This window comes from Conger conger, chromosome 7 (assembly GCF_963514075.1).
Source record: "Conger conger chromosome 7, fConCon1.1, whole genome shotgun sequence".
In the NCBI taxonomy this organism is placed as follows: Eukaryota; Metazoa; Chordata; class Actinopteri; order Anguilliformes; family Congridae; genus Conger; species Conger conger.
Genome location: NC_083766.1, coordinates 21,309,363 through 21,331,470, shown reverse-complemented (window position 1 = coordinate 21,331,470; position 22,108 = coordinate 21,309,363). Strand labels below are relative to the sequence as shown.

The 22,108-nt window shown below is 43.0% G+C and overlaps 2 protein-coding genes across 4 annotated transcripts; both read right to left on the bottom strand.

The window, feature by feature from the left end:
• Positions 1-44: 44 nt before the first annotated feature.
• dnajc18 (DnaJ (Hsp40) homolog, subfamily C, member 18) lies at positions 45-9,434 on the bottom strand. 2 transcript variants are annotated; one of them, XM_061248495.1, is made up of 8 exons: positions 8,858-9,434; positions 6,120-6,291; positions 4,852-4,997; positions 3,791-3,997; positions 3,315-3,433; positions 2,838-2,947; positions 2,142-2,314; positions 45-1,480 (listed from the first exon to the last, which is right to left on the bottom strand). In XM_061248495.1, the coding sequence occupies exons 1-8, from the start codon at positions 8,982-8,984 to the stop codon at positions 1,356-1,358; spliced, it is 1,179 nt and encodes a 392-aa protein (XP_061104479.1). In that variant the 5' UTR covers positions 8,985-9,434; the 3' UTR covers positions 45-1,355. The 2 variants fall into 2 exon arrangements, with proteins under 2 accessions (XP_061104479.1, XP_061104481.1); XM_061248497.1 differs by lacking the exon at positions 8,858-9,434 and adding an exon at positions 6,528-6,620.
• Positions 9,435-9,745: 311 nt separating this feature from the next.
• ecscr (endothelial cell surface expressed chemotaxis and apoptosis regulator) lies at positions 9,746-16,937 on the bottom strand. 2 transcript variants are annotated; one of them, XM_061249143.1, is made up of 12 exons: positions 16,630-16,937; positions 16,162-16,251; positions 15,060-15,119; positions 14,775-14,894; positions 14,253-14,315; positions 13,888-13,956; positions 13,181-13,303; positions 12,626-12,721; positions 12,325-12,358; positions 12,066-12,136; positions 11,197-11,285; positions 9,746-10,596 (listed from the first exon to the last, which is right to left on the bottom strand). In XM_061249143.1, exons 1-12 carry the CDS (start codon positions 16,688-16,690, stop codon positions 10,588-10,590), a joined length of 885 nt encoding a protein of 294 aa, XP_061105127.1. In that variant the 5' UTR covers positions 16,691-16,937; the 3' UTR covers positions 9,746-10,587. The 2 variants fall into 2 exon arrangements, with proteins under 2 accessions (XP_061105127.1, XP_061105128.1); XM_061249144.1 differs by having other exon boundaries at positions 9,746-10,593.
• Between the last annotated feature and the right edge of the window lie 5,171 nt (positions 16,938-22,108).

Genomic DNA, 22,108 nt, shown 5'->3' with positions numbered 1-22,108 from the left:
TGTTCCCTGAGCTACAGAACACACAAAAACCCTGGAAACCAGTGTACTGTGTTACATTTTATTAAACCACAACAAAACTTTGCTCAGCATAAATTAGCTGAATACCACGGTTCAACTTAACGGACGGGGGAAAAAAACACACTCACCCACATACATCTGCACGCGCGCGCACACACACACACGCAGAGCTGACCGTGGACCACACCCCTCTCCTTCAGACAAATTATTCATTTTTTCAATTTCAGTGCAGTCCACCCATCGCTGTTAGTACAGGGTATATATGTCTGACAGTGACTAGGTGGGTCAAAGGTTAAATTAAGCAGACTACTAGCTCAAAAAATGACAAAACAGGACAAATCAATCCATCAGATTTTGAACATGTAATGTATAAAGAGCCCATTATACAAACACACCTTTTTCCAAGGATTGTCTCTCTCATAATGAACAATATTATAAATCCTAGAAAAGGGATTACTTTTAATACTCCCCCATTCTCTCGCTCACACGCGCACACACACACACACTCGATCTCTGGATTTTCTGCATGGTTTATACTGTAGTATTATGTCTATAAATATGGAAACAGTAATGTTGGGAAATGGTTAAGAGGTGCTGGGGGATGGGTATCGCCCAGATACCACATGCAGTGGATTCAGGAGAGCTGAGGGACACTGAAATCCTTTCAAAAGTGCAGAGAATAATGTAACAAATAAAAATAAATAAAGCTTTTGGCACCCCCTTCTAGCCACTGAAACCTTTGAAACGTGCCGACGTGTCGGTACAAGGGGATGTACTGTGTTTATCGCCTCAAACCAGACTCTGGAGTCGAGGGTAAACTTAGGCCCTCTGGCTTTAACCTTCCCATAAAAAAAACTAAAATTCACAGCAGAAATGTTTTTAAATAAAATATAGATAAAGTGTGTCCTGTGACAAATAAATTTAAGTTAAATGAATAAATAATAAGCTCGTAAAACACAGGGTGGTTGTGATATGACAGTAAATGTGGACAGAGCGTCGCTGTTATCGGTAACCCTATTCCTTAATGTAAGGAAATAAAAACAGACCTCATCAGAGCAGATACTACACTACCCAGCCTGCCTCACTCCAAAGATATGACAGGCAGAACTAGCTGCTCCCAGAGTGTTGGGAGCTGCCATGCTGTGTGTCCTCCTCTCTTTATCGCTTTCTGAAAAGAAAGCCAGACGCTCGTACTCAAAACTGCTCATGCTAACGGAAGGAGCTACCTGAAGCGGTAAGTTAAACAAAAACGTAAATAAACCAGATAGAAATAAAACGCTGCTACGAACGCAAAAGGTGACGCTTCTGTGTGCTGACTACGTGCCTCCCACGTTGGGCTATTCGCCTCGCTGCCGGCCCAGGATGCGGTACAGCTTGTCGCAGTTCTCCAGCTTCATGGACTCCGCCTTCTGCTTTAGCCGCTCATCACGGTACAGCTGGCCCAGGTTCGCCAGGTCCGATTCTGGAGGAAGAGGGAAGGAGATAAACCACAAACCACAAGCCTATAGCCTAGTGGCTACAGTGCTTAACTGGAACCGGAAGGGCGGTGGGATAAGATCCAAACAGATGTTCGGCCCTTAACCCCACATTGTTCCAAGGGGGATTGGCCGCTGCTTAGTCTAATCAACTGCAAGTCGCTTTGGTTGAAAGCGTCAGCTAAATAACTAATGTAATGCATGCGGACTGTCCACACAATTCTTGTCCACAAAGATTTTAGTCTCATATTTAGACTTAAAATATTCTTAATTCTATAATTCTTTTGCAAAAAAACATTGCCAATGAGGAGAGGCTGAGATGGGGTGAGAGGAATTTCACTTGTCCTAGTTTTTGGGAAATTCAGCAGCCACCCATGGTGACTGGTGACCATAAAAGACCTATTCTACACTTCAATTCCCATAGTTCCCACACAGCCTCCTCTCACGGTTTCCTTCTTCTGACTGTCAGAGTGGGCTCCTTTTTTAGGTCACTTTACTACTTTACTTTGTTGTAAAGTTACTGCGAACAAAGACAAACTCTCGATGGTCATTGCTGGAGAAATACCAGTGGGAACGGCTCAAACACGGCATTTGTTCTTATAAGAATATCACAGATTGCCATTTTAGATGAGGTCAGAGGCGGCGTACTCTGCTGTTTCTCCTTCCAGCAGCTGTTCTGCAGGTGCTCCACGTAGTCGCTCTCCACACTCTTCTCCAGGTCCTGCAGGGCGGCGCCGCGGTACTCCTTGGTGAAGCCCTTGTCCACGTAGTACGGCACGCCCATGTGCTGCGTCTCCCGGGAAACCACCAGGCCCATGGACCTGAGCGGAGAGAGTCAACGACGCCGTTACCGTACCTCTCCTGAGCAGACAGACGGACGAGAGCTTCTCTCTCACAGCTCAGACAGACTGTGTTCTCTCCTGCTTTAACGGGTAGACAGGCAGGCAGGCAGGCAGACAGACAGACACTGTCCCTAAAGTGTTGCACCTTTTCCTCAGTGTTGCGCACCGATAGAACTTTGTCGGCTCATGGACAACGTCACACTCTTACACACAGTGCTGTTTGGACAGCCAGATGGAACCCGGTTTTTGTCGCATGACACTTTTCAAAACGGTTGTGCGACAAAGTATAAAACAGGCTTACTGCTGACCTTGCAATGTCTGAAAATATCTGCCTGCTTGTACAGATTCAATGAAGAGGAAGAAGGAAGACGAAGAAAAATAAGAAGAAAAAAAACACTCCCTGAACCAGGTGTGCTGAAACACAGACATGGTGAAATACACAACCTGAGAGGCAATAGGACCCTGTGTGTCTCCGTTTTGTTGCTAGGCGCGGCGGACTTACGGCTTGTAGAAGAGGCTATAAGCGGGGTTGGTGGCCATCAGCTGCGTCACCACGGAGATGAGGATCAGAACCAGCACAGGAAGGAGCTGCAGGAAGGCTGTGAAGGTGTTCTGCGGACAGCGAATGACACCAGCGCCACCTCCAGTTCAGTTCACACATTACATTTAGCTCATTACGAGCGGGTTAGCTCGTTCAATACCGTGAAATAGCTTGTTCAGTTAGTTTTTATCTACCATTTGCATTGTGGGATCAAATTTCATCTTAAGAACCTGTAATTGCACTATATCTTTTTACAGGAACTGAAATGTACTGTCTGTCAAACATCTGCTGGGATGTAACACACAACCATGGAATGGCCACTGTAGTTGTTCCTTATACACAAATAGCAGGTATGAATGAGTTGACATTAAATAAAAACAATGGCTCTGTTGGAAACCGCATACTAGCATACTAGCACACTACCCCCAGGCTGCTCACCTGAGTGCGGTTGTCATCCCCGTCTCCCCCCTCCTCTCTGCGCTCGTTCATCCGGCGTCGGCGGGGCTGGTAGTAGTGTGCGTAGGTGGCTCCTCTGTTGCTGTACACGTGGATGTTTCCTGTCGGGAGACACGCAAAAATCTCAATCTCTACTCTACTCCTCACGGCAGGTCAGTATAATGTTGTGAGTGTGACAACACTCCCTAACTTACTGAAGCATCAGGGGGGTGGTGGGGACGTTAAAGACAAGCTGGTTAGAGCAGCACTAACGTACGTGATATGACGTATACACGAATGAAACAGATCTTTACAGGGGCGGGGGGGTGGTTTAACTGATGGCTAATGAAGAAGGGGACGTTGAATGAGAATGCACTCCGCCGTGTGAAAAGGATATTGATTGGGGAGAATGGGAAATTGACGGACATTTGACGGACATCCACGCCCACAGGTACACACCTGTGTGACCCTGAGCTCACCTGTGGGGAACCGTCCACCGAAGAAGGCGTTGAAGAGCTCCTCGGGCGAGATGTCCGCCTCGAAGTCGCGGTAGAAGTTGCGGTGATGGCCGTGCCGGGCGTAGGCCGACTGCTGGGGCGCGCTCTCCGGGGCCGGGGCTTCCCCGACCTGGTCGTACTGCAGGCGCTTCTCCGGGTTGCTAAGGACGGCGTACGCGTTGCCTATGGCTACAAGAACAGGAGACGGGTGGAGAGGAAAAGGTCAGAGGCCAGACATTCCAGGTCACTGCCAGTACACTCTTCAGCAAGACTTGCATTAGAAAATATGACTGACATAGTTTATAGTCGGCAACATTTTACGTGAACCCCTCAACCATAACACTGTCATACACATGATATAAGAGCTGTCACAAGACGGCATACCAGATGAGGTCAGGATATCTCGATTGACATAAAACTGTTATACTTTTATTGTTAAATTTTATGACAGCGCAAGTATGAAAGTTTTATGTCAGTGTCATGAACTAACATCATCTGTTATGCCATCTTTTGACAGCTATTATGTCATGTGTATGACTGTGTATGTCAGTCTTATGGCGTGGGCTTCGAGTAAAGTGTTACCGAGAAGTTTTGTGTATAGTGTTACTCAATCTAAGTGGTCATCAAGTGACTCCATAACACTAGGAAACCACACACTCAGGAACAACATTTGGTCTAACATTAGATCCAAAAATTGATTCATAAAAAGAAGAACGAACAAGGCGCGTTTCGACCTCTTCATCAGGTTAGTGTTATGGAGTCAGTTGAGGACCATTCCTGGGCATTTTCTTTCTGGATAAGAAGATACGACCATTTGATGGCGCTAACAGGCCATCCTCTTGGCTTGTCATTTTATCCGCCATCCAGAGCATCTAACATCAGGTAAAGTAATGAATGCGTCTACACAGTAAGACTCACAACACAGCCCCGTTAAGGTTAAGCTGCACCTCAATCCCGAAGGATAATCTCACAACATCAATAATTCAGAATGTTCTGGAAGATGTACAGAGAGCTGCATTGTGGGATGTCTCCCGGAGGGGTACCTTTGAAGGCTTCGGTGGCCCCGGGGGCGCAGTTTTTGTCCGGGTGGAAGCGCAGCGCCAGCTTCCTGTACGCCTTCTTCAGATCCTCGTCGCTGGCGTCCTTGGGCACTCCCAGAATCTCGTAGAAGTCCTTGCATTTTTTTATCCTGCAAAGGCAGGAAAATGGAGGGTCTCTTCATTAAGCCCAGTCTCCACCAAACAGCCAGGACAACCGAGACGGTTTTAGAACATCTTTAAAATAAAGTTTTATTGGTGTGAAGTTTCAAAAAGTCTTAAGAGTTTTACAATAATTAGTGATTTACCGTTACAGTTAATTTGAGTCGTCATGGAAAGTTGTTTATTTATTTACTCTACGCTTTGGTGTGAAGTGCCTAGTCCATACTCGCAGACGTTTTGAGATTTAACACGTTTCGGCCTTTTGGTGGAGACTTGGCTTAAGGCTGCTTTAACGGAACTTTCTGGAGCTTTCTTTGTGAGCTTCCACACACAGGCACAGGGCAGAGTATTGCTGTACAGTACAGTACAGTACAGTGTATCATGTCACGTCAAGCAGGCTACAGTGAATCCACACAGACAAAAGGAGATGCACAGGTCAGGAGCACATAAATGGTCAATCAAAGTTAAGCTCCGCACATCCATCACGGCAAAAAAATCAATTACGTGTGTTTTTGTAGTAAAACCAAGTGATGTATAGTAAAGAAAAAAAGTGCCTCTGGACTCTCCAGTCGATTTATTGATAAACAATTGTTTTTACATGAAGAATATTGATTTAGGGTTTAAAATTCAATGAAACGACATGACCACATGGGGGACCGGTGAAGGTAGGTAATTTCTGACCCTGCAGACATGGGTGTAATAAACAGACGAATGATGAGGGTTACAATAGGTACATTAGGTAAGATTTTGGTGTTAAAACATTGTTACAAAACCATTGTAAATCCCTTCCAAGCATTACAAAAGGCTCACTGACATGTTGCCTCACCCTGTGCCTGTGTTTATAGTCCTTAAATTCTGGCTTCAAAATATACAGTTGACACTCTGTACCAAAACATCGTATAGCTGCACAATACATCAAGCTTATTGGTGGAAATTGGTTCTAATTGCAACAGCCAATGCCGTTTCAACGTCAGCGTGTTCACAGAGAAAGGGGAGGGATAAACAGTGCTGTGGTTTGAGGGTGTTTGTTGCTGCAATTCCTCCCTTGAATATTAGAAGGCCGAAATGACCTATTGTACCTAAGGAAATGTGTCCCGGCAGGGCCTCCGTACCTGAGCACGCCCTGCTGCTGCTCCTCCGTGTACGCCTTGCTCCGGTCACTTCCTGCCCTGACGCGCTCAGGCTCCTCCTCTTCCTCCAAGCTCCCGCGGCGGTACCGCGGGTCATGGCCGCGGCCCCCCTCTCCAGCCGCACTGCCGTTCCTCAAAATCGCGTCGATCAGAACTGAGAGACGGACAGGCAGACGGGGGAGAGGAGTGAGCACCAGCCAACTGCCATACTAAAATCAATCCATCAATCATTCATCTCTGCAGAGTACTGCTTAAACAGAGCAATAACCAACATGGCTGGCCTCCTGTGGTCTGTTTCCTCACAAACCCATTAGGAAACAGGCTGATAAGATGCCCTTTCAGAGCTGTGTGAACAGGGAGGAGCACACACGGAAATGTGAAGCGTCTCACTATCCAGAGATTCTTCATAGTCTGCAGCAGGGATCATCAAATCACAGTCCTCAAGGTCCGAGAACTGCTGGTCCTCCACCCTCCCTTTACCTGGGGGTCAGGTGTTAAAACAGTCTGGCCAATCAGAAGCACTAATTGAAGTCTATAGAGACAGATCACGCTCATATTCTATCAGAGATTATTTCCCATTGTTAAAAACACTTATTTGTTCAGAGGTCTGTTAATTCTGCTTATACTACGTAAAATGGAAAATGTGAATAAATCATTCAAGCCCTTATGATTCTTAAACCATTGTACATTTTAATACCATGCATCTAAATTCACACGACCTTCCTTGCTTTATTTACATAAGCATTTTAGCAGTTTGTTCGTACACAGGTTCAGCTACCAGTTAGCGATAATGCTCTTGTGCTGCCCTTGACTGTAACAGCAAGAGAGAACCAGGCAAATCATTTTTCATGCATTTCATAATGAAATGTTCCTATTTGTTGCATGTTTGGAGAATATTAAGGGACATGACCAGGTAAAATATAGTTAATGCAGCATTGAGAGACACTGTAAACCAGTACAAAAGTGGTTCTTAACATTTTGCCCCCCCACACACGAAAGCCTGTCTGCCTGTCCTCATCAAGGCCCCACCTGCACACACTCTACTGCACTTACTCCATTTAAACCAATAAAATCATAGAAGTGTGTTTTTAAAGGCCATCAAAATTCCATAGCAAACATAAAGTATATCTACAGAAAGTAAGAAAGCTTAGGTTACTATATTTTACATACTATTAACTCACTTCTTTGTGTTGTTCATTTAGGTGAATAATTACTAATGTCTTGATATTTTGTGATTTAAGCTTTCCCATCATCCCCCCAGAGGCTCCCTGAGGCCCCTTGTTGGGGCCCCATTCTGAGAACCACTGCTGTGAGCTACTATTACTTTCCAGAAACTTCTCCAGGAAAGAAACGCAGAGGACAGAAGGAACGTTGACCGATTAATCATACAGTTGGCGACGCAATCAGGCCAGCTAGCCGGCTGCCTCATCCACAGCTAGCTGTCTCGGAAGGCACAACAAGGACACGCATTTGGGATGCAGTGTCCTTGTTGTGAATTTGGCCTACTCTATGACACTACTTCCTGTTAATATGAATATCAATTGTACTATTGATCACTACAGGGTGCACTATGGCCGAGTGGCTTAGGTGATTGACTGGGACCTGGAAGGTTAGTGGTTCAAACCCCAGTGTAGCCAGTGCAGCTGTTGGGCCCTTGAGTACAGCCCTGAACCCCACATTGCTCCAGGGGGGATTGGCCCCTGCTTAGTCTAATCAATGTAAGCTGCTTTGGATACAGGTGTTAACTACATAACTGTAATGTTACTAGCCTACTCCAAGTTTGCAAAACTGCCTGTTTTCTACCAGTATGGTGTAATCATGACTGTGGCATCCCTATTTTACTAGGCTGTCCCTGTAGCAGAAAACAGAACTGTAGGACTCTGTTGTAATACAGATTCTTGCATGGAGTGTGGATGTGACTCCTGAGAGGGGGGAGGGAGTTGGTGAAGGAGGGTATAGGTGGGAATGGGACGTAGACTTGGTCTTAATGTATGACAAACAAGCAAAGCCCCCAATCGCCCAAACCCACCAACTACTAAGAATTACTGTACTCTGTAACACCACCACAGAATGATGTTATGAAATGAAATGTTGTTGAACCAAGATTTCAGGACAGTACAATAATTGTCTTGCTGGGTGGTCCCTTGGCAACCAATTACTACCCGAACAGGCAATGTATCATTACGTAGGCTTCTGACGCGTTTGAATACGCCCACACCATCAACTGCACGCCAAGAGCTGGATTTCAGGGCAATGACCCAATAAAACCACCGGCACAAATTGTGCATCATCGTATCCTACTTGATATATTGACATATTAATGGCATTGAGGTAGCGTTTTGATTGACATTGACATACAGATGCAAACTGCTTCTGTACTGTAAGGGGCGAATCAACAGTACGAGCAAAGCTACTGCACTAAAACGAGCTTCAGGGTCCAGATACGGACCGAAGCTACCATCCGTTGACTTCTTAAGCAAATTCATCCTAGTGCTGGGTGCGCTAAATGCGCAGACAGGTGGATAGTTACGTCAAATAAACATACTCTCGGAATCTCGCGGCTGACAACGACCTGGGGGGGGGTGTCTGCTGTCCTTCAGTCATTCGGGACAGCACTGGTCATGCACTCCAGTCATGCATTATGTAAGAAGCGAAAAGATCCAGACGTTGCAATTTCTATTTACGCACCCGTACTAGCATGCTATGACTGGCGAAATTACCTCTGGCCCGTGTACTGGGGAATATTTTCTGCGCTTCATACAATAACTGGAGCGCTCTTTCTCTTCGTCCGGATCGCAAGCACAGTTTTGCTTTTTCTATCAATCGGTCCGATTCTTCTTTATCCATTTTTTAGTCGGTAATTGTCTTGCGAGGTCAGCGGTTTATCTTCGCTTATATCCACAGCCAAATTATCTTTCAATTGCCAATAAAACAAGACACAACACAATAGAATATCGATGTAACTGCTTGCCAATGTTCTGTACCAGTAGTGAAATAGCGAGCTTGTTTAAGTAAATGCTAGCTTGCTAATGTTTATATCCAAACATCGCCCCTTATAAGAAAGCAGCATATGATTAAATTTCGTAATGTTATCGTCGTCCACGCGCTTGTCTTCCCCTCGCCGTTCTGGTAGACATATTTCGCTATATTTGCACACACGCAGGCAGGACCTTATGTATGCATCACTTCACGACAAATAACAGAAATTAAACTGAAATCCGTGCATGACATCGAGAAAATGTAACGCCGTTATGACCACATATTTTCCTCCTCAGTGTTTACAGGAAGCGGAAGTAGGCCGCACGCCTCTGTCATGAACAGCGTCTTGGGCCAATGGGAAGGCTCCTTGCGTATCCCTAAATGGCCACGTGGAAATCTGTCAAAAATACTCCGGAATGTCAGAAAAGGACAAGAACGTTGTGTTTGCTAACAATTTAAAATATAACATAATTTTAATGGCAACTTTAATTACGGCGTAGAATATATGCAATGCATGTAAACATGTGTATTGTGTCTTCTACAGCTTGGCTTATTTTTGTTTGAATAAATAATGACAAAGTAAAAATCCATAGTCAATCAGACATGCAATGTAAAATGCGCTTGTCAAGTCAAGGAAAGATATTTTTTATTTGAAATGACAAACGTAAAAAAAATTAAACATAACGGATTTGAGTTTGATTCTGAGTAGGTTTCTTATTCAATGCCTTATGTATTTTCAAACAGAGAAATAACAGTTTTAAGTATAAGTTAAAATCACATTTTACATAAATTATTCATGTAACAACTTGAAGAAAAGAAATGCATGTCATCCTAAAGCAAAGTTAGAGTCCAGATCGTCTCTTTGATGCAGCTGGATTCTCTGAGCAAGAGGGTCCCCATGGCAAGAAGAGCTTCTCTATGAAGTGTCAGAACGAAAGGTACAACATCCAGGTTCAGAAACTAAAAGTCCTCACCAGTATTTTGTTCCAGTCACTTGGATTTGTTCATTAGTGCAATTCTTCAGCCAGGAGGTAGAATTAATTATTAAAATCAGCTGGGTGAGTTCATGAACACACAGTATTAGACATTGATGTACATTGTCATTCAAAAGACACACTTGAGTTCAACAGCAGTGAACTTTTAGCCAACATTATGCTTACAATTGTATAACAGCATAACAGCACTCAAGAACATCATTTATTTTCCTGTGAAAAAAGGAGCACACACATGCATACAGGTGCGAGCACGTGCACACACACACACACACACACACACACACACACACACACACACACACACACACATAAACAGCCCTGCTGTTTTACACACATTAGCATAGGAAATGGCAAAAAAAAGTTGGAAAAAAAAAAGTTTTTTCCAGGAAGCAAAAGTCTGATACAAAAGATCACAGTTCATTACTTCCCTTGTTGCAGCTTCAACATCTGTGTATTTCTTTTTTACAAAATGGCTTTCACACCTGCTACAAAAGAAAAAAAACACAAGGCATCAGTCTCCGTTCTTCACAAGCAGGGTTGTGCATTTTCATGAACAAAAGTATTAATTATGCATTTGTATAAGAAGCATTGCGTAGCATATTTTAATATGTTATGGGTTACATTGGCGGAAATAATTTATTCCTTTTATATTCCTATGGAGGCAGTGTGCTATCATGTAATTCATATTTATGTAGTGCCTTCAATAATGTTTGGGACAAAGACCCATCATTTATTTAGGGCAACCTAATGCATCTTAATGTATTTAGTATTTTATTGCATATCCTTTGCATGCCATGACTTCCTGATGTCTGTCAGAGTCTGCATATCTTATTTTCAGGTTGTCCAACAAGTGATACTATAACTCTTTGCATTTGAATGGATCTTTGTGGGAATTGGGGGGTGGGTCTATATTGAGCTGTAAATTATGCTGATACAGTGTGGAACACGAGTTGGTTAAATGGCGCTGCATGCTGGGAGCAGTGTGTAGGTATGTGTTCATATTGGGAGTGGTGTGTGAATATTGCATTGACATTATGGTGGGCAGTAGTGTGTAAAGCATGTTGGGTTTATGGGAGCAGACTCACCTTAGTGTTGAGCAGATCTCTGCGCAGCTCCTGCTCCTCGCTGTCCAATGTGGTGCTGTGGACGGAAGAGATCTGAGGGGAATCTGTGTCTGTGGACAGTGGAGAAAGGTAGGTAAACTAAGATGTCTTTTGTAGACATAGATGCTAAAGAATGCCCTCTTCTCACATCTTGGCTCCAGGGCAGTGAACATTCAGGGGTTCATATGTAAAAGACCACAGACCTACAGTGACCTCCAACATCATTTACACGTTTGACAATAGAATAAATAATAAATGATACTGATCTACATTTTAATAGTCAAACATGCAGAAAATATTCTACTTTAATAATGTAGGGGCAGCCTGTAGCGTAGTGGTTAAGGTGAATGACTGGGACACGCAGGGTCAGTGGCTCTAATCCCGGTGTAGGCACAATAAGATCCGCACAGCCGTTGGGCCCTTGAGCAAGGTCCTTAACCCTGCATTGCTCCAGGAGAGGATTGTCTCCTGCTTAGTCTAATCAACTGTACGTCGCTCTGGATAAGAGCCTCTGCCAAATGCCAATAATGTAATGATTCAATGGAATCAGAATCACCCAAAATTAGGTATGTATTAGACTTATTTTTTAGACTTCTACTGCTGTAGCCTATCCACTTAGAGTTATGATGCGTTGTGTGTTCAGAGATGCTCTTCTGCATACCACTGTTGTAATGTTATTGTTACTGTCATATTCTAGAGAGCATTATGAGATTGGTGGACATATTAGGGGGGGTCTTTCTCCTTTCTTCCATACAGAATCTTTCTTCACGTCCTTTAGTCTGCATTGGAATTTGACCCTGCAAATTGAGTCCTTGGACTGATAGATCAAGATTCTTTTGTGTTTTCCTTACCCGTTTCTGTGTTTATTGTTTTCACAGAGACCAGAGTTATGCTTTCTTTCTCTCCGATCGATGTCACCTGGCTGGGAGCAAACAAGAAAAAATAAAAAATCATATCATTTTCTAAAACAAAATGATGATCTATATGAAGCTACTAGCACTCTGACGGATGATGATGAGACAATGGAACGCTGTATGTACAATATGCTACAGCCTAAACTTTCGATAATTTCAGCCCGATATTCAGTTTTCAATATGTCCTTCTCCCTACCTTTCAGACACCACCGAATCCCCACTCTTTTTACCTGCAAAGCAGAGACCTGGGGTCAGGGTTCGAACACACTCAGCTTTATTCTTTTCATGAAAATGTACGTGTGTGTGCAGAGACACATGCACACACATACACAGACACACACACATACACGCATGCAAACACATGCACAGACATAGTCTACACAAACACAACACCAGATACATGTCCATACACGGGCCGCACTCTCGCAAGTTTGCGCACACGTTTGCTCACACACTCAAACCCGCACGCTCACACGTTTGCTCACACACACGCTCACCTTCTTCCTTCGTGCTGTTGCATCGGCCTCTCAGGTGAATCGCCGTGACTAACGCCACCATGACGATGATCAGGATGAGAATAAAACTCATCACCCCTGGAAGGAAGCAACAGTTCGACGACTAAGGGAATGACTGACAATCAGCAGCACAGCTTCGACACGGGAAGGAATGCAGACGAGGGATCGACGCAGGTGCTCAACAAAAAGGCAAAATCACTAAAAATAGAGACTCAGAAGAAGTGTGTCTGTGTTTCTATGGCAATAACAATCCTGACTGTCTGGGGTTACACATCCCTACCTATCCGAAAATGCATTTCTCTAGTGTTACTCCACAGACAAATCTGTTCTGTGTGGGGAGGTTCTCCACTATACAGTATATCCCAGAAAGAAGTTGAAGGATTTACCAAAGCCCCTATCAAGAATATATGGTTTCTATAGCGATAAAAGTGGCTGGGGTTAACTCGTCCCCGCTTAATTCTCCATTGAATTCTCCAGAGAAATCAGTCCCGTGTTAGGGAGGGTCTCCCCTAAACCTGCCACAGGGAGTGTATTTACCGAAGGCAAGCTTGGTCAGGCTGTTTCCTGGTGTGGGCGTGGGGGATACGGACACTTCAGGGCCGGTGGGACGTGTAGAGGAAGTTCCTGGCGTTGTGGGTAATCGTGCAGCTGCTGTTGTCCCTGAGAGAGAACACAAACTCACTCACCCAGGGACATTCAATTCAACTACTGTACATTGGCACTGTCATAGAAATATCATAAACGTACATGCATATTTGTGAATTAACTTTTTACTGAAGACTGTCACAAAGATGCTACGCTGCCCCCCCACCCCCCAAGTAGCACATGACGTAAAATACTTCCCAAAGCAGACAAAAACCCTCAAACAGTGGTGAGAAAAAACACACCAGTGGGAAGAAATCTTGGGAGATTAGATGCTTTAGGACTCACTGCATTAAGGGCAGTGTAGTAATGCAGTGAGTACCAAAATTCACACACACACACACACCCCATATGTACCCCCTTATGATGATAATAATAGCCGCTATCCTGCTGAAAATGTATTGCCCTCTCTACCATTCTATATCCGCTTTCTCAAGCTCCTGAATCAATCAGAAGAAGAACATGTTACATCACATGACCTGGGCTAGCGAGACCCTGTGTCACAGAATAACAGGATGTGCAGAGAGTTCGTGTGAAGTGATTCATTGATTCATTTTTTATAGTCTGTTCCTGAACTTCAGAAAGGTGGAAGTGACCTGTACCCATGGTAACCCCGCGGGCGCTCGTGCCGGCTGGAGGGGATGATGTCATTTCTGTGCGTCTGGTGTTTCCTGTAATGTCAGAACAATATGAGCAAAGATGATCCCCTCCCTTTGAAAACAAAGCAAAACAGCCATTTCATTATAGTTATTACAGAACTGAATAAACACATAGGTTCACAGAAGCTCACCAATGAGATATCTGCCCTCTTGTAATGTGTGCTGTATGTGTATTAGGTCACTATGTACCACTGATGATGTTAAATATTGAATAATTTGAGGGTATGAGGTAGATACTGGATAATATGCAAGGTAAGCAGTACAGGTTTACTCAGATGAGACATAAACAGCGACGCTGGTGTGTTTACCTGGAGTTGTTGTCCTCTTGTCTTCTGGGACAGATGTTGAGGTCTCAGTCAGAAAATGTCTACCTGCACAGAGAGGCATACATGAATATATAACTTTTCTTGACCTGGCTGAATGACCAATAACCAGATACACAACCCATTGATAAAGAAGAAGAAGAAGAAGAAGAAGAAGAAGAAGAAGAAGAAAAAGAAGAAGAAGATACTTTATTGAATTAAATTAATAATTTGTCCTCAACATTTGACCTATCCTAGTTATGGTGACCGAGGGAAAAGATTTAATCAATTTTTTTAAACCTTTTTTTCCTATTTGAAATGACCAATTATATTTGTAGCCATATAAGCATGACTGAAGCATGACCTCAAGTCACTGAACTCGATCCCTATATTGTTTATATCAATAAACAAAATACTTTTTAAATATACCAAAAAAAATTAATGTCTTGCATTTTTCAGTCAAAGTTTCTGAAGCAAACTGAAACAGACATCACAACACACCACAAGTGTCTGAGCAGGCATTGTTACCTGGGATGGTTGTGGGCGGGGATGTAGAGGACTTGGCATCCATCGCTGAGGTTGTGGGCGTTGCTGTAGATTCATTCTGAGAAGGAGGAGTGGTTTGGGATGTCACAGTCACTGGAACCACTGAAATAATGAGAGATAAGAATTAATTGTGTTAGTCTTTCCCAACAATGGTTCTGGAGTTGAACTATGATATTTATCCAGACAGCTGCTGGCTAATATTGAAGATAACAAGTACAAGTTTACTCAGGTGAGTGATAAAAAGAGGTGATAAAGTGAAGTTTTTACCTGGAGTTGCTGTCCAATCGTCTTCTGGGACTGATGTTGAGGTCTCAGTCTGATGTCCACCTGCACAGAGAAGCATTCATGAATATTAATACAGTTCTTGATCAATATCCTCTGTAAATTGCAATACAATACAATGCCTTTGTTTGACCACACGTATTAGTATTGTGCACACTTCTGGGGACCATACTACAAGAAAAATATGGATAAGATGGAAAAGGTTCAAGAAGGGTAAAAGGAAAGACGCTAACACTATATTGGTAGGAAAAGGTGAACATTGCTGGGCAGAATGGCCTGTTAGTTTCAGGAGAGTGTAGACAAGCATCTTCCGAAATGCGTGCTGCGAAATGCCATTCCTTTCCAATTCACAAAACACCAGCCATTTTGTATGGTCATCACTTCAAAAGAGTACATTTCATGCTGCATACTAAGTTGCCCAATGAACCACCTGATGTGCTATTTGGAGTCTGAGGATTATGTCACCATAGAGGGTTGTCATAGTAACCTGCTATGAGCCTATCCATTTAAACTAAGCTAGCGAACTTGCCGAGCTACACCAGCGACATCCGCACTTTATTAAGTAGGCCTGATTAAGCTATTAACTGAATAGTAGACGTATCTAGACCTGTCCATGTTTTAAAAATGTGATTTTTAATTACTTTAAACGTTTTTAAAAACATAACTTAAAAGTAAGCTTAAATTCATTATTCAAAGTTCAAGACAAAGTGGCAGTGCGGCGAGGCCCAAATGCAAAAATTTCTGTTTTGGTGAAAAAAAGTTACGAATTACTGTCTAAACTAATCTGTCTTTCAAGTGATGCTATGATATATGCTATATGTATGATACCCTCTAGCCTAGTGTCTAAGGTAGAAGACCTGGACCTGGAAGGTTGCTGGTTCAAGCCCCAGTGTAGGCACAGTAAGATCCGTTCAGCTGTTGGGTCCTTGAGTAAGGCCCTTGACCCCACATTGCTTTGGGAGGGGATTGTCTCCTGCCTAGTCTGATAAGTCGTTTGTAAGTCGTTTTGGATAAAAGCATCAGCTAAATAACAACTTATTAATATAACATTATGCTCTGCCCATTGATACATAGATACAGGACCTACCTGTGGTGGAAGGTGAAGGTGTGCTGACTGAAGTGGTCCTGTTGGCTGTCTCAGTCTGGGTCACGGGGCCATTGGGAATCACAGATGAGTCTGTCATGAGGAGTCGGTTGTTATTGTTAAGAGGACCAACAATTCCCAATTTCCAGTATTCCCAGAACATTGGCAAACCCCATTACAGTCAATAAAAGAACCAAAAAAGAGAGATAACAAACATTCTATTCTTATATTCTTGTATGTTTTCAGTTGAACCTTGCTGTTTTATCCTCTGTAAAGTGTCCTTGGGTTTGAGAAATGTGCTATTTAAATAAATTGTATTATTATTATTATTATTATTAACATGGCTTCTGTTTTAGCACAGAAACAAAAAGACAACATGTAATTACATCATTCCAAAGTAATGAGTGTTTCTGAATAACCAAATGACAGATTTGTCACTGATGTAAGAGACGGAGTCTTGGTTCACCCTACCTGAGGAGACGGTACACAAGCAGACACTCAGGAGAAACAAGGTCCAGACCAGCGGGTCCATCTTCAGGTCTGTAGAGCGTGCGGGCGAGTTTGGGAGGGTGTCGTCTGTTACTCGTTCAGTAACCAGTGTCCTGCAGTGTGCCAGCACTGTGCCACCAATGAAGTGTGTGTATGGAAGACCACACAGTGTCTGAGTGTGCGATGGATTGCGCCGGGATGACTATCCCGTGTGTGTGTGTGTGTGTGTGTGTTGGGTGTTACGGGGACCTGCCCTTTTCCCTGGGCGAATGCTCGATGCCCACCCTGGCTGGCCCACGGTGCTGTAAGTGGGAGAGGTGGGAGCGGTCACCACAGGATTCCGCCTCGTTCCCTTGTTCCCGTAGCCGCTTCCTGTGGAAGAATGGCAGGAAGCAGACAGAGGGCAGTCATGGAAAATTTTAGAAACAAAAGAGAGAGAAGAAAATAGCATAATTTCTGTAGTTTAGTGTGTGTATCTGGTTGGGTGTGAGAAGTAGTTCCCTGTGAGAACACACGCACACACGCACACACACACACACACACACACGCACGCACACACAAAGGCAATTAAAGAAATATGTTCCTATTCTTCTATTTCACTGGTGTACATTTTAAACAGTCAAGGTGACAGTGCATATTTCTGTCTGACCTGACTTCATGTCCTACCAGCCAGTGATTAATCATACAACTGTTCTCTGGCTTTACCATAAACCGGGTGATTAGTTTCCAGTCCTTCGTTCCCAAACGTGTTTATTTGAGGATTTTCTTGTCTTTACTGCTTACACAATACTAGTGCAGGGGAATGATTTTTCAGAGAGAAAAAAAATCTGATTGGTTCCGTTATTTGGGTGCGAAAACGGCGAATAAAGTGACACTCAAGGACAAACTTTTCTGGCTCAAATATGCATAGAGGAAAGCTGGACAAGACTGAGACATCAGTCTTTGTATTATGGCTTGTCCGTTTTCCCTAAAGATTCAGCTTTATGCTTATTTTGAGGCATATTTTGGTGTGTGAAAACAAATGTTGAAGCACATTTTCCGTAATTTCCTGACGAGAGCTCTAAGTTGCAGTTCACATATTTCGCCACAGGGTGGAGTTTGTGTAACACCGTAACATCCGAAGAGGGAATTTCAAATTGCAATTCCAGGATTCCAAACAAATTGCCTTTAAAATCAGGAGAAGGATATAAGAGGCCCCAAAGCTGCACCTCTGGCGGGGTTCAGAGATAGCGTGCGTCTTGTGTGCTGACACCCCTGGCCCGACGCTCAGGATCATGTCCGTCCGGTTGCCATGGAAGCAAGTTTACTGTACCGGTCTTCTTGTCCAGTTTATAGGATGTGGGGTTTCCAGGAAATTATGTGTAACAGGATGCACCCGTCTATAATATATGACCGCTCTTTTTTAATTTCTTTTGCTAAAATCTTTTTTATTATTTTTTATTAGTAACTATGTGAAGTGTCCTTGGATACCCTGAAAAGTGCTATATGAAATACATTTTTTATTTTTTTTTGTATTTATTATTATTAGCACTGCAAGCACAAACACGCACACACACGCACGCACACACCTCAAGCCATCTTCCTAGGTAAGTGTCATATCCCCCAGAATTATAACATGGTTGAGGATTAAATTAAAAGGGGGGGAGCTGGGAACCGAGCAACCACATAGCTATGGGAACCATAGAGCATCAGTAATCAAAATGTTTTACTTTGAAATCTCTGTGGCGGGTTTGGCAATGCTTAAGAGGACGCTCGTGAAATGGGAATATTTCCAAATTCCCTGAAGGCTGGCATCATGACATTGGATTTCGTCACCATATTTAATTTCCCCCTACACTGGTTCTCTACCATTCTCAACTATGCAGAAGTTCGTTTTCACCTTTTTAAATTAATTTGACTAAGACACAATATTTTTTATATATTTTTAATCTGATCTATTTTCTGTGTGAATTAAAAATTCTGCTTTCCCCCCCCCCCAGCAAAAACAGCAGATATGTTGTCTTTCTACCCCTCAACAGATATCTGCAGCTGCTAGTGTGATATTTCACAACATTGGAGGCGACATAACGTGTTAAATCTGAAGTGGGGCATCGTGCAAAGTGCAAAACCCTGGCAAACCACACAGCATTCCCCCTGATCGCCTCTCATTCAAAGTTTAGCCTGCGGGGGAAGATACAGCCAGCTGTATTCCGAAATGTCTCTTCTCCTTGCACCAAATAGAGATTATTATGAATGCAGAAGGGTCTGTCTGCAGTGATTTGAGAGTAATTTGTTCACAAGGCTGTGACCCCCCTTCGGATATCCCAAAGGAGATACCTCCCACATCGAATGACGTGAGGCTCTTACTTGGGGAAAGTCCTAGTGAGTCATCCGCACATCCGAGGTTGCAGTACGCACCCTCGTACGTAGGCGTTGCGACAGCTTACTACACAAAATGGCTGCGCAGCTATACAGTACGTATATAAAATAACTGAAGCTTGTCATATGACTATAGCGGTATGTTAGTTGCATACGGTCCTCGATAATGAACTTATGTCGAGGCATCAACATAATACAAATACAAATAATTCCCCATGCCCCGCGTTCATCACTTAAATAAGAACACTTTTCCTTGTGGAAAGTGCGTCTTTGTAGTGGTAATGCCACCATCGCTTAACATAAAAAATGTACTTGGTTCACGTCGGTTATTGAATGATAATATGAAGCAAGTGGTGAGACTGTGAGGGAAGAGGAATTGAATGAAAGGGACTGAACTTGTGTGTAGTGGAACTGTAGTTTTACTAAATCACCCTGCTGAAAACATAATGCAGCTGGTAGCTGGTTGACCAGCTGGTTGACCACCTCCATACTCAACATTTTTTGGCCAGCTCAAGCTATGTTTTGAAACAGCTGGTAGCTGGTATTTAAAGCTGGTCATAGCTGGGTTTTACACTGGGCAAACATGCTCAGTCTCTTCACATCAAAAGTATAATGACAGAACTGTAGTTCTGGTAGGCTATTAATCCACAAGTGAGTAGATGCAAGTGAGTAGCCTACATTAGGGAGAGAAAAACATTTTAACCCTTGTGTTGTCTTGAGGGTCAAACATTACCCGCCACCATGTTTAACAGTCGAGAAAACCCCCTAAATGTTTTTTTTTTCATCTTGAAATTACATTTGAATTGATTCTCCATTCAAGACACAGTGTAGTCCCAGATTAAGTGCCTGTGTGTGTCTGTGAAACCTTAATGTTTTTACATTTGGCTTAGTTGATATCATGACCCAGGGGTACAACAGCAATGGCCCAACTCTGTTTTAAGCCACCAATACTGACGCACTCCTCCAAAGACCCAAAGTCCCTACTAATTTTCGGTTCCACTCGTATAAAATATTGTATACTATTTTATATGCATGGTGGCAGAGGAGCTGGTACTCATAAATACTTTATTAATTTTTGCATATTTATCTAGTGGCAGTCAGGGGGTTACCTGCAGTGAGGTGAGACTGAAGATAGATGTCTATAAAGATAGATGTCTAATCCAGCAGAGCCTGAGTTTTTAACATGGGGAGTAGAGATGAAGCTGTCCTGTGTCTATAACATCCACATCACCCTGACTGGACTTCTCTTTTAACACAGGTGTACACCAATATACCTGTAGCTCGGTTACACCTTCGACTTGAGTGCCTACACACTATCGATGTGTGGATGGTATGACCGGGCACCTGGTTTGACATCTGTGAGGAATATCCGGCAGGTTTTTCCTCCGACAGGCACAGCCATACACTGATTGTATATCAACACTGGAAGGACACAGACAGCTCATTTCGTAAGCGACAGATCAGAATATTTACTGCTGCGTGGTGAGGGTATTGATTTTAGCTCCCCCTGTAGCTCCCTCTGTCTATCTGAATGATTATCTAGTCACATCGAAGAGGAACGGTTATAATGCCTTTTAGTCACTCGACTTTGCTTAAAGGGTCAGCAGAAATAATTACAGCAATGATATGTGATTACAGTTCATTGTAAACTACAGCAGCAGCTGATGAAAGAGCTGTGTCACTCAATTGAACACACTGACACATGGTGCTTCTTCATGCGTGTGTGATTTACAAACACGTTTTTCGTGTGTGTGTGTGAGAGAGAGTGTAGGTGAGTGTGTGTGTGAGAGTGTGTATGAATGTGTGTGAGTGTATGTGTGTGAGAGTGTGTATGAATGTGTGTGAGAGTATATGTGTGGGTGTGTGTGAGTGAGAGTGTGTGTACGAGTGTGTGAGAGTGTGTGTGCAAGTGTGTGAGTGTGTCTGTGTGTATGAGAGTGTGTGTGTGAGAGAGTGTGCGTGCGTGTGAGAGTGTGTGGGTGTGTGTGAGAGTGTGAAAGTGTGTGGGTGTGTGTGAGAGTGTGAAAGAGTGTGTATGAGTGTGTGTGAGAGTGTGTGTGTGACTGTGTGAGTGTGTGTGAGAATCTGTGTGTGAGTATATGTGAGTGTGTGTGTGAGAGTGTGTGTGAGTGTGTGTGTGAGAGAGTGTGTGTGAGAGTGTGTGGGTGAGTGTGTGTGAAAGAGTGTGTATGAGTGTGTGTGAGAGTGTGTGTGTGAGAGAGTGTGTGGGTGAGTGTATGAGAATCTGTGTGTGAGTATATGTGAGTGTGTGTGTGAGTGTGTGTGTGAGAGAGTGTGTGTGTGTGTGTGCAGCGCAAATGTTTGCAGAGGTAGGAAAGAGGTTTAGAGACGTCCATGGCTCATGCATATTTTATTCAAGAGTAAAAAAGTGATTGGTCCCAAAAGTCATGCTTACAGTGTGTGTGCTGTCTGGGAAGAAGAATGCCAAAATGCCCTTCTAGAGGAAATATATGAGAAAAATGCTCTTTCAAAGTAAACACGGTGAGACCAAACAAGGATCAGATAACAGTTGAGGGAAAAAAGAAACTAAACAAAACAAAAAAACCCAATAAGCTTAATTATAATAATAAGAATATTATTAAGAATTATAATGAGAATATAGTTTTCCCCTTTAAAAGTGAGACACGCGGCCCATGTCAGATTTGTTTACATTTCATTAAACCATGCGATCATGCTTTGGCGGTGTGAACGATATGTTCGTTCACACCGCTGAACAATTTCTGTACAATGAAAAAAACTGAAGAAAAAAACACAAGGTTTCAGACCTTAAGAGCTTCAGTGGCTGTACAGCAAGAACATAACTCAAGATGAAATGTTTCATTTAATTGAATTAAAAATTATAAGAAAAAACAAACTATGGAAAATCATGAAAAAATAAATGAAAAATATGAATCTTTTATTTAAAAAAATCATATATAAAAAAAAACTAAATAGAACCTTACAAATTTAATTTAAAGAGGGAAATAATTCAGACCTACTATATTGAAACACAGCACAAATTTTCACATATCAGTAAGGAACTTAACCGCATGCACTGATGCTTTCTGTAGATGCTGTACAAGTTATTGTCTTCAGTTTTTGT